Source organism: Galleria mellonella, unplaced genomic scaffold (genome assembly GCF_026898425.1).
Source record: "Galleria mellonella isolate WM207_F2 unplaced genomic scaffold, CSIRO_AGI_GalMel_v1 utg377, whole genome shotgun sequence".
Lineage (NCBI taxonomy): Eukaryota > Metazoa > Arthropoda > Insecta > Lepidoptera > Pyralidae > Galleria > Galleria mellonella.
In genome coordinates, this window is record NW_026442089.1 from 573,199 (window position 1) to 592,666 (window position 19,468).

The 19,468-nt window shown below is 33.8% G+C and overlaps 1 protein-coding gene across 1 annotated transcript in view; it reads left to right on the forward strand.

Moving 5' to 3' along the window:
- Positions 1 to 5,927, forward strand: part of LOC113521062 (protein boule) — a 30,821-nt gene extending 24,894 nt beyond the window's left edge. The window contains exon 4 of the mRNA XM_026906494.3: positions 704 to 5,927. Within this exon, the coding sequence (XP_026762295.1) occupies positions 704 to 852 (149 nt within the window). The 3' untranslated portion in view covers positions 853 to 5,927. The remainder of the gene's footprint in view (positions 1 to 703) is intronic.
- Positions 5,928 to 19,468: the final 13,541 nt, after the last annotated feature.

Below are 19,468 nucleotides of genomic sequence, written 5' to 3' on the forward strand. Positions count from 1 at the left end.
ACCCATTTCTCGCAATATACTCTATCAGGTCGACTTCCAAACCCTTGGAAACCGTCGTGGTTTATTCTAGTGGAATTCGTCACGATTGGCTAACTGACCTGTCTTTTCATCCTCGCATGTCATCCCTCACTGGTGTCCCGCCAGCGTATCCTGGTAGCGCAGGCGGGGTTATCATTCCATTATCACCCAATAAAAAAAAGATTAGGTCCTTTAGGGGTACTAAACTCATTAATATAAGATACGATTTTTTTTTAAGTTGTCCTCCATAATAAACTCTCTTTATGGGGAAGTCTTATGTTTACCAATATACAGATAATGGCTGATTTAATGTAAAAATTATTGTGGGCGATATTATGGACTGTGTATTGATGTGTTTGATGTAATTAAACTTTTTTTTTTATACAACTTAGGCAAACAAGCTGACGGCCCACCTGGTGGAAAGTGGTAACCGTCGCCTATAGACATGAGCAGTACCATGGACATAACAGAGTATACTGTTTCGCCCATGATACCCCCCATGCGTTGCCATTCCTGAGGACTCAGATGTCATTCGTCTGTACCCTGTAAATTCACGCCATATCTCACCCTTAAAACCGAAACACAGCCATGCAATTAAGTTTTAATTAAAATGATCGAATTGTTAGTTATAATGGTGTCTCAGTAAAATTTAATCTAAAATAATAATGAGTATGTTTAATTCCAGCTACTCCAGCTATTTACGGTCCACCAACGCAATACACACTCGTGCCAGCACCATACACCACGCCGTGCTGTGAGCCAGCCTGCTGTGCTCCCCTCGACAAGCAACCGCGCGTACCTCCGCCACCGCTACATCCCGCGTTTATTTACTAAACTGTTAATCTAATATTGTGATGTAATACTGATGAACTGTCTATACATAACTGTACTTTACTATCACTTGTATTATTTGCTGTTACTTTGACAGTAATTACTGTATTAGTTATTCCGCTATCGAGATTAACAATAAGAGCTTCTGAATCAACGGGTACATTTCTGATGAGTTGTGTTCGAATCCGTTCCTTTTGCTCAAGTCTTCCAATCACGGTCATGCTCAATCATCCTTTATTTCCATCACTCCCCATACCACTTCCTGTTTTAATATATTGTCTGTGACTTGTTAATGGACATTAATTGTAGAAGGTCATGTGATGCAAGTGTTCATGGATTAGTAAGCTCGTGTCTATTGGAGAGTGTGTTTTCGAAGATTTTGTAAATGAATGTTTGATTGCTTTTATTTGTATAGACGATTAAGGTATATTAGCTTCAAACAGGTATTTATAAGGACGAGAGCCGTGGATTCGTGTGCTATCAATAATGTTAAAGCACTAAAGTTTTGTATAGGTGAGACAAATAGTTATTTTAAACAATTGCTTTGGGTAAATTCATAGATTTAATATGTATTACATCATATTAATATTGTATCATTATGAGTAAATCTGTACAAGTCATGTTTTAAATTACTTTGGTCAATTGTATTTTTTTTTTTGGTCACTGCAGTAAACAATTTAGAAGCATGGATAGAACAGTTTGCTTCACCTATACAATTACTATTGTTAGTATACAAATGTGCATATGCACAACGAATTAAGCACAAGAAGATAAGTTGCTAGATTTTAGAAGACGTTCATTACCTCTGATAAAAGACAGATTTGTTGATATCGCTTGTTATCCTTTAAAAGGATTTTTGTTTACCTTTAGTGTAAGATTGTTTTCGGGTGCCCTAAGATCTAGAACAGAGAGTAAACCTATTTTATAAAGAATTTTAGTTTATACACGTTGTTGTTTGTCATTAAAAATCTGGGGTCCAACACCTGTTAGAGAAACGTGATCTATGAAATTATGTTGTTAGAATGTTGTCGAATAATTTCAATGGAAAGATTTTGGCATGAAGGTGATTACAAAGTTTACTATTGTGGAGTTGAACAGTTTTAGAAATATGCCTTTTCTTAGGTTTTACTTTGCAGATTTACAGGAGAATTATTTAGAAAAAAAAAAACTTACTTGTTAAAATAATGTCCATGTCCTCGAATAAAATAATTCTTTTGTCGCTGTGTGAATACAACTAAAGTTCGAATTTGTTCTGTAATGAAGATCACTTTACATTGTTTAATACCTATAAGTTTTAACATTACAATTAGATGTTTTAAAACGATGTAAGACACGTAATTCGTCAAGAATGTGATATGGGATATTCAATATTGTAGTGTTAGTATAATTTCCTAGTCTTTTATAGTTTATAGATTATTTTTACCGAATATCGATGTTACCAGCAACATTGTAGTACCTTATAGGACCAATGATGATTTCTAATACCTACTAAATGGAATCAAAACATCTTTGTAGTGTTACGTAAAATAAATCTCTTATACGTAAATTTATAAATGAATGGTAAATAATTTTCATTGTTGTGTCCTAATATCCTTCACTTATAGGCTCTTCCAATAGAGTGTTTAGATGCAAGCTATACTAGTATTGGATTTCTTATATTCTGTTTTAATTCTATAGTATATATGTATGTTCAATATATCTTTGAAATTCTACATACAATGTTTTTAATTCGACGTTCATTTTCATTAAGTGTAAGTGTAACAATAAAAATTTTAGCTATAACTTTCCAAGTAATTGGAATCTGTAGAATTAAAACAGGATTGTCGGAGGCGTTTTTAGTCCTTCATCTTTGAGTGTCCTTAGAAATATGGAGGATCGCAAGCTTCAGTCCGAAATGGGAGTATCATTATCGAATAGCTTGCATATGGGTCAGAGCATTTCTATAGTCTGTCTTTAGACGTAAGGCTTTGTCTCAATTACTACTACTACATCATATACGATTAGTGTTACTGAAAATGCTGTCAATTTGTCGTCTTGAATTTTTACGACTATTAATTGTTAGATATTAAGTATAGTACTAAATGTGACTTGTGAAGCTTCAGTGCTCCAACTTTCATAATTTATTTTGCTCCTATCTTTATAAATTATAATTACGTTATCTATAAAATTCAGTGTTACAATTTAAAGGCTGTTACGATGATCTTCGTTATTCGTGACAGTTACAATATTGATGCTATTAAAAATATCTATACACAATATTGTGTACGATGTTGCGGAAACAGAAATGACAATGTTAAGTATATCCAAGCTACTTTAATTTAAGATCTATGTAAGCATAAAATCTATATCACGTATCATGCTGCTTTTGTGATTTCTGGTATAAATATGTATTTAGATGACGATAAATGTTGAAGTTTTTAAATGTTATCCGATAAGAGTAAACGAATAAAGTTCGTTCGGTAGTTTAGACGTGTGATATCATGTGTAGTGATTGACAAATTTGAAATGGATGTCTAAAGAAGTGGTAGCTTTATTGAAAAGACCTTTTGTGATAGGCCGATGATTTTAGGGACATGAAAGGTATCGAATACTCTCAGATATGTGACTGTTTTATATATACTCATTTTATATTTCTGAGTGGTTGAAATTGACGAGAGATAAAATGAGAATATCGGTTTAAACACATATTTACATCCAGGATTATGTCAAACAATATTATGTGGCCTAGTGACTTTACTGCCTGACATATCGTATGTAATGAATCAGTATGCTATAGTTATTTATTTTTTGTAAAACTTATCTTGTATATAACTCTCGCTAGATGGATTTAGAATTGTGAAATCAAACGATGTAATTTAGACAATATTACTCTAATTTAGTGTAGGCATATTTTTAAGTATTAATATTTATCTGTAATTTTAAGTAGTTCAAAATGGTCTACTCGCATATTTGTCTGTTTGTATGAGTGACGATGTTGACTAGATACTTTGTTGTTATGACGGGAATTTTTTGAGAAATGTCTTCATTTAATCGTTGGGACATCTGCAAGAACTGAGCATTAAAAATAATAATGAATCAGAGCGAACAGTAGTTTACTATCAGTGTGCTATTAAAGCCAAATTAAGTCGAACAAAATGTCACGTCTCTAAATAGGTGTATCTTTTTTATTAGAATTAAGATTTTCAATGATGTCAGTCAGATATATACGTCTATTTGTGCTAGTTAAAGGGACAATTCTGATTGTATCGATACATAACGGTGTATCATTAACAAACAGCGACTTGTTAATTTCAACTATTATTTTATTATTAGCTTATTTAACATACGCTAAGGTGTTTCACTCTTCTATACCTTCAAATATTTCAAACGCATGTAACATTCTCAGTGTTTCAGCAAAAAGTGTTACAGTTGCATCTCCGTCTCCAATCTATTGATACTTATATGGTACAGGGATGAAGACAATACAGTTACGTTGTTCGGAGAGAATTTATTTTGTGTAGAGTTGTTATCCTGCGAGGATAAAATCAAGACGTCCATGTTATTTTCTGGCTACAATACAGAAGAGTGACAAAATTGAGTAAATATTTATCCAGATATTGTATGGCATTGTCAATATGATTATGTACGAAACTAAAAAGCTCAGTTCATAATGTAACTTCACAAAATTCACGATTATTGTGTTTCGAAAGTTAGACATTAAGTGCAGTCCCTGGTATACTCGTAAGAAGCATAATACCTAAGTTATTGGGAATCGCATGGGCATCACCATGAGTGTCATAGTTGTGGTATTCATATTATATTGTTCATGTCTATACGCAATTACCTTTCATCTGTGGACTGCTAAACTATTTGTCTTTCCAATAACGTAAAGAATAGGTCATACCAGGAAATAATTCTGATAATATTAAAATTTATCATCAAATCTGTTATTGAAGGATGTTTAATTAAGTTAGTTATAGCACAATTTTGTATTTAATAAAAGGCAAAAAAAAAAAAATGAACGTATCTATTTGATCTCCAATACGTCTAATATTTTAGACTCAGTACTAGATAATGTAGACGACAAACGTATTTATCTTTCTTGAGGAAATTTTGACTTAAACCAAGCTAGATATATTTTGCAAAATCGTTATTGAATGTTTGTAAATGGCATCCATGATTGTCCAAAGTACAATGTACTGCATCTTTTAAATATTATGTTAAATATTTTTGTTGAATTTTGAATTGTATTTGTGAACTGTCTACAAATTGACGTTATGCAGGTAAACATAGAAACATAATATTCAGAAAATTATAACGATTGGGATTTCAGAATCCAAAAAGAAATTAGCACTCTGCTGACAATATACATATCTTATAAAGCCTAATTTCGCTTTAAAAAGTCATGACTCTATTTTTTTTGTAATATATATTTTGTATAACAACTGCTGTTATAATCATTATTTGAGTCATTATTTCTCCATTGTTAAACATCTGCTTTATCTTCTAGTATATTATTAGAAGATTCCGATTCACTCCCCAAGAAAAAAGGAACTGAAATAAATAAATTTTCATTGATTTTAGGATATTATTTAATTTCTTGATTGTAGTATAATCTGTGGATGTTAGTTTATAAGCAAAACTCTACATTATATTTATATGAGAGACACAAGTTATAATAAAGTTAATTAATTGTTTAGATATACGTATAAAAGCAAGTTTCAGTTTTGTCATCAAGAAAGATTCCAATTGCACTGATTAATAAAATCAAGAGATTAATTGCTGACTTTTATAATACAATTATAATTGGCATATCTACAAATGAAAAACTCTATAACTATTCCTTTTAACTCTTAACATTAGATTAAAAAAAATAATTATAAAAGGAAGAGGGCCAAGTATAGACCCCTGAGGTACACCCTATAACTTTTCAATCAAAAATCAAGACTATTTGATCAAGACCCATGACGTCAACTTGGAAACAGAATCAATTTTGATAAACCTTTACAAGTTTATAAACCAACATTTTGTTATAATAGTTTTACCCTTTTAGAGAGTCGTACATTATGCGAAATAATTTATTACTTATAAAAGTATTTTATTGTTAACTACTTTTAAGGAGTCCCCTTAGATTGCTATGCATCAATGCTTTTGTATTCGACCAGTAGTATTTTAAAATTAATAAAACTATAAAAAAAATATATACGAATGACACTATATTATTATTATTATATTATATAATATAATATACTACTAAATGTAAAACCACGAGGCTATTTCAATCTAATTGTAGCGAGAAATACATATTAACTATTCTGTGTAACTTTATTCTACATTTTAATAAGTGATTCTAAAGTAACTTGAATAATAAGCCAGTAATGTTTACCGTCGTTAATATATGTACCGTATAATTACATATGTAAGATCAATAAAAGTTTTCAATAACGAATATAATTAATTATGATCTTTTAATTGTAATAATTAATTAAATATAATTAAATATGTTTAGTGCGCGCGCTATCGGTGATCATATTCAATCATTACGCACATTAATTAATTAATTATATAATTAATAATATACGAATTAATAATAACAAACAAAAAAAAATATTTATGTAATTACACCATGGTACCATCGAATGTATGTCCTTGTTGATTGTTATATTTAAATAAAATTAGTTATCGTCTAGTTATTACCGTATGTGATATTGTTATTGGAGTAATAGATTATATATAAATGCTAATTAAATATTAATAATAATTATATATTCTCCTTGTTGACTTATGTGTGTATTAGAATAATTCTTTCTTAAGAAATACGTGTTATATATATATAAGTAAGTCTATTTTAAAACTGAAAAAAAAAATACTGGTGTAGAATTAGTATTTAGTGCTGGTGAATCGCTTATATATATATATATATATATATATATATATATATATATATATATATATATATATATATATATATATATATATATATATATATACTTTTAGTGTACTTTCAGCTAAATTACTGTTGGTGAGTAATTACTCAAATTCTTTTAATTTACTTTCTTAATGTAACAAGGTTAAAAAATAATAGATAGATAGATACCCTTTATTGTTTTCTCCAAAAGATTACAACAGTAAACTTATTATAGATACAAACAATCATTAATATTTTCTGTTCTAAACAAATGACATTTACGTGTAATTATAAATAAATATATTACTGTAAATAAATTATGTACGAATAATTTATGTTATTTAATGTTTCATTATGTATCCGAGAAAACATTTTTAATTTGTTGTTGATTTTACAAGTTCCTCTTAACCTAGCGGTGGGATCATTAAAAATGTAATCAATAATGCTTGGTGTCAAATTTAATTAAAGGTGATTAACAATCTATTATATATTAGAATACACGTTTTAAACAATAACATTATTAACATTATTATAATTAGTTATGTTTATTAATTAACCGTTTCCATTTCAAAAATATAAATGATAGTTACTCGTGGATCACCTTGGTGGTATCAGTGGTATTTTTGATTGATCCACGACTTGTCAATCTTGTTAAAGTTTTGCTTAAATATAAATTAAAAAGCCGGTCGAGCCGGATTCGCGCAACGAGGGTTCCGTACAAAATTATCAAGTTTTAATTTTTTTTTTGTGAAATAACTACAAATTTAAGGTTTTTGAGTTTTTTCCTTCACTTGTGCTCCATGACATTGCTTCTTGCCAAATTTAATTATTCTTGATCAACGGGAAGTACTATAAGCTTTGATTCCCTTTGCGACTGTCAAAATATGCTATATAAATGAAACATAAACGGCTGTATCTTTTGATTGCCTGGATTTAGAAGCTTGATTTTTTTACTGCTTTAAGAGATTGCAGACCTGAGTATATGATATTAATTTCAACTTGATACCTCCATGCGTTTCAAAGAAAAAGGGTCTTAACGGAAACGTGAAGGGACGGACGGACAACGAAGGGATTCTATAAGAGTACTGTTTTTTCATTTTAAATAAAAACTGATATTTAAATAAATAAATAATATATATTTACAAAACAGATCGTTAATTATACATTAACGATCTGTTTTTTGAAAATAGAATTCTACCCATGCTACTCGTTTATAATATATTTTTCTAGAAATAAAAGAATTAAAAATAAATTTGTCAAGTATTTTTGAGTTTATCCATTAAGAACACAAAAGGAAATCTCTCCATTTTATAATAATAGTTTAATTTAATTTTTTTGTTGTATAAATTATAATGTATTTACATATTTGTTTAGCTGTATGTTTATGTTTTGATCATGCTGTGTACGCATATTTTTGGAGGCGTTAGCTTGAACAAAATTTTGATAATACTATATGTACCGTATAAATTATTATAACATTATTAATTCTCTTTAATGTGTACCTATTGAAATAAGTAAATAAAATAGTTTGTATGAGTGATTACTCACCGACAGTGATCGAGCACATCACATTCTAGTCCATATCACTGGATAAACGCGTCTCACTGTAATATAAAACTAAGTACAATAAAACTATAAAGCAATAACAAATAATTACAATTAAGTCACCTATTATAATAAATTAATTAATGGATTATTTTGTGGTTTTATTTAAACATATTTCCATGTGATCCTAGCATAAAATGGCCACCCTTTCCTTTTCTCGTAGGTGTCATAAGAGGCGACTGAGGAAATTGATTGAGCTAAGGGTCGAGGGATCGAGGTAAAGCCTAAATATGGTTGCCAATGTGCCTACTAAGGGTGGCTAATAAAACTATAAAGCAATAACAAATAATTACAATTAAATCACCTATTATAATAAATTAATTAATGGATTATTTTGTGGTTTTATTTAAACATATTTCCATGTGATCCTAGCATAAAATGGCCACTCCTTTCCTTTCTCGTAGGTGTCATAAGAGGCGTCTGTGGAAATTGATTGAGCTAAGGGTCGAGGGATCGAGGTAAAGCCTAAGTATGGTTGCCAACGCGCCTACTAAGGGTAGCTAATAAAACTATAAAGCAATAACAAATAATTACAATTAAATCACCTATTATAATAAATTAATTAATGGATTATTTTGTGGTTTTATTTAGACATATTTCCATGTGATCCTAGCATAAAATGACCACCTCTTCCTTTCTCGTAGGTGTCATAAGAGGCGTCTGTGGAAATTGATTGAGCTAAGAGTCGAGGGATCGAGGTAAAGCCTAAGTATGGTTGCCAACGCGCCTACTAAGGGTAGCTAATAAAACTATAAAGCAATAACAAATAATTACAATTAAGTCACCTATTACAATAAATTAATTAATGAATTATTTTGTGGTTTTATTTAGACATATTTCCATGTGATCCTAGCATAAAATGGTCACTCCTTTTCTCGTGGGTATTGTAAGAGGCGACTGAGGAAATTTATTGAGCTAAGGGTCGAGGGATCGAGGTAAAGCCTAAGTATGGTTGCCAACGCGCCTACTAAGGGTGGCAACTACTGGTAAAATCTTCAAAGCCTATGTATAACAGTGGATAGTTACTGGCTAATAAGGTATCATACCTTATTTGGACGTAACTGAGATTTATTAATGGATTAAAATGATGTAACAACCCTACCTGCGCTATCGGTATACACTGACGGGGCTCCAATGAGAGATGATACGTGAGGATGAAAACAGGGGTGTACCATGAAATGAAATTTCGAATTCTCACTTAATTTAATGTTTTCGTACACACTAAAAATCGGTTCAGTAAATGAAGCTTAACATTTGGTTCGTCCATAAATCCTACAGTAAAAGTCCAAAGGAATTATATTTTAACATTTTCAATATTTTTAAACGGTATGTATTATTTAATGTTAACATAAAATTTGTGGCCCGAAATTTCGGAAAACATTTCATGGTAGATCCCCTTTAGGTCTTTTTTTTATGGGTGAAAATGGAATGGTAACGCCGCCTGCGTTAACAAGATACGCTGGCGGAGCACTAGTGAAGTATGATAGATAAGAATGTAAACAGGCCCGTTAGTCCATCATGATGAATTTATCAGAAATTAACCACGATAGTTTCCAGGGGGAACCGCGAGGAGGTCGACCTGGTTGGGTATATTGCTAGCAATGGGATTCTCAGTCTCCATTACTAACAATCCCTTTCCCCCCAGATCCTCAAGTCAGCCTACTGACTATATTGCGACGAATTCGTCAACAATTAACAGGATAGTCTCCAAAGGAAAATGCGTGGACATCAATCTGATAGGGTATACCATATATATTATTTAATGGATGATAATGGAATGGTAACCTCACCTGCGCTAACGGTATACACCGGGGCACCAGTTATCACGGGATTATCAGCTGGGATTATCAGTTAGCCCATCGTTTTAATTTTTTTAAATATTCTAAAGAGTTTTTTATGTAACTTAGAATGGCAAACAAGCTGACGGCCTACCTGATGGATAGTAATAACCGTCACCTATAGACATGAGCAGTACCATGGACATAACAGAGTGTACTGTTTCGCCCATGATACCCCCCATGCGTTGCCATTCCTGAGGACTCAGGTATTATTCCTCTGTACTTTGTAAATTCACTACTATATCCCACCCTTCAAACCGAATCACAGCCATGCAGACACAACTGCTTCATGGTAGAAACACGAATGAGACAGAGGTACTCAAGCAATCGACTTTTGTACAAAGTCTCCCTCTGATAAATTACTTCTAAACGACAAGGAGGCTACAAAACTAGATCACAAAACATAATAGGTATTAGTACATTCTAGATTCGTTCGTAATTACATTTAGTGGTTATATTGATAAAAGTCAGACATATACGAGTTACCACTGTGGTAACCCCACTTGCCTATTCATTGGCCCCTATCCAGACGAACCGAGAGTTGCGAAACATTAAAATGGATGCGTCATTTTTATTCAAAATTATGCTTTTAAATTATTATATATATATATATATAGCACTAAAACATACAGTAACAACAATAAGTTAATAACAATGTTAGCAAAGGCGAACTTATCTCTAAAAGAGATTTCTTCCAGTCAACCTAACGCAGTGGCATAGGAAGTAGTGAGTGGGCAGTAATATTATTAATGAGAAAAGATTTTTGTTTGTAATGAATAAACTCAATAAATCATTATCATCATCATATCAGCTTTCAACTGTCCACTGATGAACATAAGCCTCTGCCTTTGGGGGGTTTTGCCAGTCGTTGACATGCTTGACAGGCGGATCAGCAACCGCAGTTAGGCTTTAGAAGTGTTTTAAGAAGGACGCTGCTGCCCATTTCTCGCTCTTCTTTAATCGCCTCTAGCGATACCCACGTAAAAGGACGAGATTTAATTATTTATTTATTTCAAGTAAACAGCTACATAGACAGTATATATTCTTAGTACTGCGAAACTGCACTGCAGTTTGTCTGCAGCTTTGCGCCTATTCTATGTCGGGACCACACGACGAAACTCAAGAAATAATTCACCAATTTTAAAGATTATTTTATCTATAGAAAGCTATATTATCAATGTATGCCTTATGTATTGAAAACTCTACAAAACATTTCTGTCGCCGTGTGGTCCCGGCATAGAATGGGCCACCTCTTCCTTTTTTGTAGGTTTTTTTTTATACAACTTGCTATTCCTGAGAACTCAGGTGTTATTCCTCTGCACCTTGTAAATTCACTGCTATATCCCACCCTTCAAACCGAAACACAGTTATGCAAACACAACTGTTTTACGGTTGAAACATGAATGGGACAGAGGTACCCAAGCTATCGACTTTTGTACAAAGTCTCTCTAAACAACCAACTTTTTCAACCGACTTGAAAAACAAGGAGGTTCTCAATTCGGTTGTATAACATATTGTTTATGATTGTTACGTCATAACTCCGTCAATTGTAAACCGATTTGGAAAATCCGTTTTTTATCTGAAAGGATATCATATAGAAATCGATTTGGTATATTTAGTTTCTAAATTGAAAGAACTAGTTTAGCTACAATTAAGTAATTTTTTTATGGTATACAATTGTAAATTATAATTGTGTAATAACATCAATGTATGCTCAAAATATCACCAACAACGATCAGGACAGTTGGCATATCCACTCCTTCGCACATCCACGGCTCCTTAAACCCGTCTCAAAAATTATTAGAGCAGAACCGAGCAGGGAATGTAAATTGTCAAACATAATATTTTTAATTTATTACAAACACCATTGCCGGCTACAACACTTAAATTTTTATTGTTGTACGAAGCGGGAAGTCTGCGCGCTATTAACAATTAAAAAGTTATTTTTAACATGTGAATAAAATATTGTCAAACCCTGACTGAGTGCGACCACAGATATAAACGGGATAGATAACGCAAGAAGAATGATATAAATTTTATATTGATTTATTAATAAAGATTGTTAAACCACAAAAAAAGTGACTTCAATTGTAGCGAAACCATTTACATTGATTTAAAAACTGAATTACTGAACCGATTTTGATAAAATTTCTATTAGATTAATCTGTATGTATATCCTTTCAGTTAAAAAATAGAATTTTTAAATCAACCGATTTGGAAAATTACAAATCATGAAATTATGAGGTAATTAAACACAAAAAAATACAACCGAATTGAAAACTTGCTACTTTTTGAAGTTGTTGAAAATTGTAACCCACGGGAAAGGAAGGAGTGGCCCACGGCACTCCTTCCTTTCCCGTGGGTCACAATTTCCTATGGATTTCGTAAGAGGCGACTAAGGGAGCCTATGGTGGAGTGATGAGCAGCAATGTCCTTCTTAAAACATCTTGCTAAGCGGAGTTTTGGGTTATGGGGAAGACTGTCTATGGACTTATGTCCAGCAGTGGACAGTTAACGGCTGAAATAATAGTAATAATAAAAATTGTAAGGATTTGTTTAATTTTTTTTTAATCGTATACAAAAAGAGACAAAGTAAGCAAGAGTAAAACGCAAACTTATACATAATTTTATAAGTATAGTTTTCTTTCAGCTTCTCAAAGGTTGACTATAAGAGATCCCTCTATGGGATAAGTCCGCCACTGTAAATTAAATCTTTTTAATATGTCTAATGTAAAATATGTACAATAAAGAATAATAATAATACAATACTTATGTCTAGAAGAGACATATTCAAGTTAATCTAGAAATTACCGATGATTGCTTATTTATTAAGTAAACCCCTTTCCCCGGGGGAAAGGGATTGTTGGTAATGGAGACTGAGAATCCCATTGCTAGCAATATACCCAACCAGGTCGACCTACTCGCGGTTCCCCTGGAAACTATCATGGTTAATTCCTGATGAATTCATCATGATGGGCTAACTGGCCTGTTTTCATTCTCATCTATCACCCTTCACTGGTGCTCCGCTAGCGTATCCCATTAGCGCAGGCGGGGTTACAATACCATCATCACCCATAAAAAAAAAAACCCCTTTCCCCCTTCCACACCGAACACTTTCGACACTACCATCTGTAACGCTGTTTTGCCGTTTCTAGTCACATTTATGTCGAAAAGTTTAAAGAGTCCTCTAAACTTTTTGACATAAATTTTGTGACGAACTCGAAGTGAATCTAAATTTAGCCGGTCTCAAAGTAGGTTTGTTAAACTTACTTCATGAAAATATTACAGGCACATATACAAAAAAACTGACTCCCCTTATGGGAAAGGTTAAATGTCCAGCAGCGGACAGTTAACGGCTGATATGATACACAAAAAACACATGAGTTTTTTTTATACAACTTAGAATGGCAAACAAGCTGACGGCCCACCTGATGGAAAGTGGTAACCGTCGCCTATAGACATGAACTGTACCATGGACATAACAGTATACTGTTTCGCCCATGATACCCCCCAAGCGTTGCCATTCCTGAGGACTCAGGTTTTATTCCTTTGTACTCAGTAAATTCACGCCATATCCCACCCTTCAAACTGAAACACAGCCATGCAAACACAACTGCTTCACGGTTGAAACATGAATGGGACAGAGGTACCCAAGCAATCGACTTTTGTACAAAGCCTCCCTCTGGTATGAATCAAGAACTTCTTCCTTTTGGAAATCGCGTTAAAATTATTCTCGATTAATCTTTTTCGTACATGTTCAATAGTTCTGAACCGATTTCGATAATTATTTTTGAAACTGATAGTTTTATGTTCGCGTTATATTATTAATTTTGTTTCGAATTTATTAGTTATAAAAAATAATAAATTTTTATTAGTAATAAAAATTCCTCTCCTTTTAAAAGAGGTTAAAAGAGGTTGTATTTTACATTTTAAGGTCGACATTCTAAAATGACTAAAAATTACGTCTTTGAGCTGTTGTTCATTTGTTTTTTATTTTATGGTATTATAAAATGATTACATATGACGTCACGGAATAGTTATCTTAACATGACTAAAAAATGATGTTTATGGGCCTATATCTTAAAAATTACTAAAAGTAACATTTCTTTAGAATCGTCAAAAAGTTATTTGGGCAAAATAAAATGTCAGTTTATGACTAGATTCGTGCGTAAGCGTGAAGATATAAAGTTCCTTGACCTATTTATGGAGCGTGATCCAAATCCGTCCCGACTTTGCATCTGGGGCCAACGTTCGCAAGATATCGAGCCATGTTTGGAGGTTGTATTCGGTAAAAAAGTTAAAAAAAATATGCACTCGACTGTAATTCTATGGAGGATGGATTACTTAGAGAGATTCGTCGACCGTTCTTGTCACTGTGAAATGTTTTGCTTCATTATTGTTGAAGCGAGACACGAACTGAAAGAAATAACAATATATATATATATATATATATATATATACTATTGCTGAAGAAATTATTTCTTTCTTTCTTTCTTCAAGAACGAAAATTTCTCTTCACATTACATCATCTTAAAGTTTCATTCCAACCATCTGGACGAGTGTCAGTCTTTCACCGTGCATTTTTCAAGGCATTTCACCTATAACCACTCTTTGAAATCAACTTCCAGCTGCAGTATTTCCGAACCGATACCACATCATAACCATCAAGAAAAGAGCATATTCCTTTTTAAAAGGCTGGCAGCACACCTGCAATGCCGGTGGTGTTGTGGGTGATCATGGGCGACGGTAGTCACTTACCATCAGGTGAGATGCATGCTCGTTTGTCCCCTGTGTTGTAAAAAAAAACAATCTTCTTACGAAGTCAATAAAGATAAACGGGAACCGGCAAACGGCAAAGAGAGAGAGAGAGTTTGTAGGCGGGAAGGGATTGTTAGTCATGGGAAGTATCGTCTCTCTCCTCATTTAAGACCTTTCTCTTGTCTACCAGAGGGAAACTTTGTACAAAAGTCGTTTGCTTGGGTACCTCTGTCCCACTCGTGTTTAACCGTAAAGCAGTTGTGTTTGCATGGCTATATTTCGGTTTGAAGGGATATGGTGTGAATTTACAGGGTACAGATGAATAACACCTGAGCCCTCAGGAATGGCAACGCATGAGGGTATCATGGGCGAAACAGTATACTCTGTAATGTCCATAGTACTGCTTATGTCTGTAGGCGACGGTTCCCACTTTTCATCAAGTGGGCCGTCAGCTTGTTTGTTATTCTAAGTTGTATAAAAAAACACAAGTTTATCTAAGAAACCTACATAAAAACTTTAAATGTTTTTTTTATATTTTATTGTTATATTCTAGGTTTTTTTTTTTATAACGACACGATAAATTTTAACTCAAATTCAATGAATAGATAAGTGGTTATGAAATCTATCTGTATGGGTCGCAGGCCCAATGCAAAAGTGCATGTAACCTGCGGCCCACACCATCTGTCTTATATGAACATTTTTTCACGCCTTTCTTGAAATAAATCCAAGGTATACTTGACAGGTGTATAATTTCAGGAAACTAAACGTAATTTGATGGGGCAGTTTAACAAAGATAGAATAGAATAACCTGTTTGCTAGGAATAAAAATCTGCAAGTCATAAGGGTTAGCAGCACGAGAGTGATGCTTCTGATGCAGTTAACGTTGAGCTGCAATCGCCGCTCAAAATCAATCTGGCATACCAAGTGAAGTTCTCCTAAAATCTAATTTCCTTAAAACACCATTAAAGTATCGATGTTTATCACACACTAAAGCTGCGACGGGAAAGATTAATGTAATGAATTATCGACCAATGCCGAATATCTAACAACTATCCAGTTAACGCAAGAAATAAAAGGAACTAAAGAGAACCGCACTAAATGCTCCGCTAACGGCATCTATTGGCGAGTTGGGTACAGTTGCACTGTACATTGCTGTCTTACCCCCACTCGTCCCACCCTTCCCTACCTCTATCAATCAGTAGTGTAGCAAAAATGTGAAAAATCGAAAAAAAGACCCGCGAAATCCGCCTGTAAACGGGTTTGGAAAGAGACAAAAGATTACAAAGTGGGAAGTGCGAGAGGGATGGGAAGCGGATAGTCTAAATTATTATATTATACATAATAATATTTGCGAGGTCTCCGAGTATACGTAAAATTCTCAGATGTATACAACAACAATATATTTTTTAACGTGTAAGGAATAGCTTATAAAACCTGTATATCTTTTTTTTAATAATAAAAGACGTGTGGCAGTCGGAGACTGCCGCGGTAAAGCTATTGTATAGCATTTTTTATCAACTTATGCAATTTTATAATTTTTTTTTTGGTTTAATGGTTTCTATTATATACATAATGAAGAATGAATATATATATATATATATATATATATATATATATACATATTGAGAATCGAAATTGAAAATTTAAACTATATGAGTGTGTGTTTATGTGTATAAAAGAGGGCTACTTTTAAAATCGCTCATTTCAAAATCCAAAATTTAGGATATGTATTTTTATAGCAGTATTATATATAAATTCAAAAACAAAAGCACTGCATTTATGATAATAAATAAAATGTATTTATATAGAGTACTCACTCATTTTCTTTCACTATTTTTTCGTTACTTTCTGCATTAATAAATGCACTTTGTTTATTCATATTTAATATTAAAACACTTTATACACAAATTTTACGCGTACAGCTATTCACTGTTGGACATTTATGATAGATACCTATACACCTATATACATTCTTACAACAGCTGCTTACGTATTCGTCCAATTCCGGAGCAGCTCGCAAAAAGCACGCTGTCTCACCTAGCATTGTATCTAAAAGAGATAGAATCAGTTATGAGCAGTCAGCGGCTAGTCTACACGCATACGTCTACTCGCACGCACACAAACACCGTGTCGAAGTCTGCCGAACTGAAGCGACGTTAGACGATGCACGGCTTCCGTTCTCGCACCGCTCTGCCATCGTAAGAGTGGGGGGTGTTAGGTTCCATTTCCGTTACGGAATTTTTACATTCGGTCTCCGCGCTCAAGGCCCGCGATAAAAGCTATACAATAGCTTAATAATAACAAATTAATTCTTTAATAAGGTAAGTTATTCCTCTATACCCTGTAAATTCGCGCCATATCCCACCCTTCAAACCGAAACAGCCATGCAAACAACTGCTTCACGGTGGAAATACGAATGGGACAGAGGTACCCAAGAAATCAACTTTTGTACAAAGTCTCTCTCTGTTGTTATTGTCATTGTTATTATTTATTTTATTAATTTTAAAAATTATAATGTATATATTGACTTGCCGTCGTGTGACGAAAACGTTACATTGGTTAATTTACAGGGTACAGAGGAATAACATCCGAGTCCTCAGGAATCATGGGCGAAATAGTATACTCTGTTAAGTCCATGGCACCGCTCATGTCTGTAGGCGACGGTTACCACTTTTCATCAAGTGGGCCGTCAGCTTGTTAGCCATTCTAAGTTGTATAAAAAAAAACATAAAGAAATATAATAAAAATAATATAATTTTGGATGTAAGCACTAGGGCTATAATATTAATTTGTATTTGAATGTCATAATGTTGTAATTATTTTAATCAATAAATAATAAATAAATAATAATAAATTTTATGAATTATGTTCACTTTCAACATATACTGTGACACCATAATCGTATTGTCTCCATGTTCTGAGAGGACGCAGCGCGCGAGCCCACAACACACCCCTGATATTGCTTACGTACCATACGATCCTCAACCTTAACCCCCACATTTAAGATCCAAATACGTATACCGCGACGATTTTGATGAGACCTTCTGATTTTAACACCGCCACATCGAGACGCGACGGCGCGGGCAGTCGGAGGAAATCTCACTACTTAATTTAGGGTTAAAATATACTTCACCCGGATTTCTTATGCGTAAGGGTGGGGGAGATCTCAAGGTCACTGAGGACTCGTCACGATAAGTCATTGTCACCTAGAAAAGGGGGGAGTGATTAGTGCGGTCGGTAATTCGGCTACGGATATTTGATAGGTAATTGATTTTTTTTTATACAACTATGGTGACAAACAAGCATACGGCCCGTCTGATGGTAAACAGCGTTATTATAGCCTATTTTTTTTAATGGATGATAATGGAATGGTAACTCCGCCAGCGTTATCGGTATACACCGGCGGGACACCAGTGAGGGATGATAGGTGAGGATCAAGCAGGTCAGTTAGCCCATCGTGGCGAATTCAAGGATAAATTAGCCACAATGGTTTCCACGTGGAGGGCGACCTAATAGGACATATTGCTAGCAATAGGGTTGTCAAAATACATTGCTCACAATCCCTTTCCCCCGAATCTAACTAGCTAGTTTTACTGGCCAGACCGGCGGGCCGAAACCAGGTCCGTAGCTGGGCAGTACTTTGGCTAGCTAAATTAGAACTGATCGATTTAGTTTGTATGAGTTTATATAGGCATAATACTGCTGATTTAAATGAAAATTAATGATATTGCTAGTCAGCAATGATATGTCTATATGCTAGGGTTTTTTTTTTAATGGGTGATAATGGTATGGTAACCCCGTCTGCGCTACTGGTATACATTGGCGGGGCACCAGTGAGGGATGACAGATGAAGATGAAAGTAGGTCAGTTAGCCCATCCTGACGAATTAAACTAGAATAAATCACGATGGTTTCCAGGGGGAGCCACGTGGAGGTCGACCTGACAGGGTATATTGCTAGTAATAGGGCTATTTGACCCCATTACTAACAATCCCTTTCCCCCCAGTTGTTGTAACAGTGTCTCGGACGTGTACTTCAAGCGGGTTCCCCTCGGCTCCGGCAATAGGTCGACGAGGAACACCCGGGGGGTTTTAGCCGGTAAGAGTCCGGCAGTACCCACATATCTCCCCCGAGGTGTGTGGGTTTGAATGAAGCATTTCCCCTCGACAAAAAAAAAAAGGTTGTAACAGTACGCGTGGAATTCAGAAGTAGAGAATGCCATTAAAAATATCATTTTTTTATGTCGAACCAAGATGAAACATACTCCAGATTTTGAGTTATGTAGATCAACAGGAACTCGACTGTGGAAACCGCATCCAATTTGGTATAACAGTTTTACGTGATACCAGAACAAACATACAAACAGATAGATGCAGACAGATAAAATTTTCTAAAAAAAAATATTTTAGCATCTATTTGGTCTTATGATCGATATTTTTTTTATACAACTTAGAATGGCAAACAAGCTGACGGCCTACCTGATGGAAAGTGGTAACCGTCGCCTATAGACATGAGTAGTACCATGGACATAA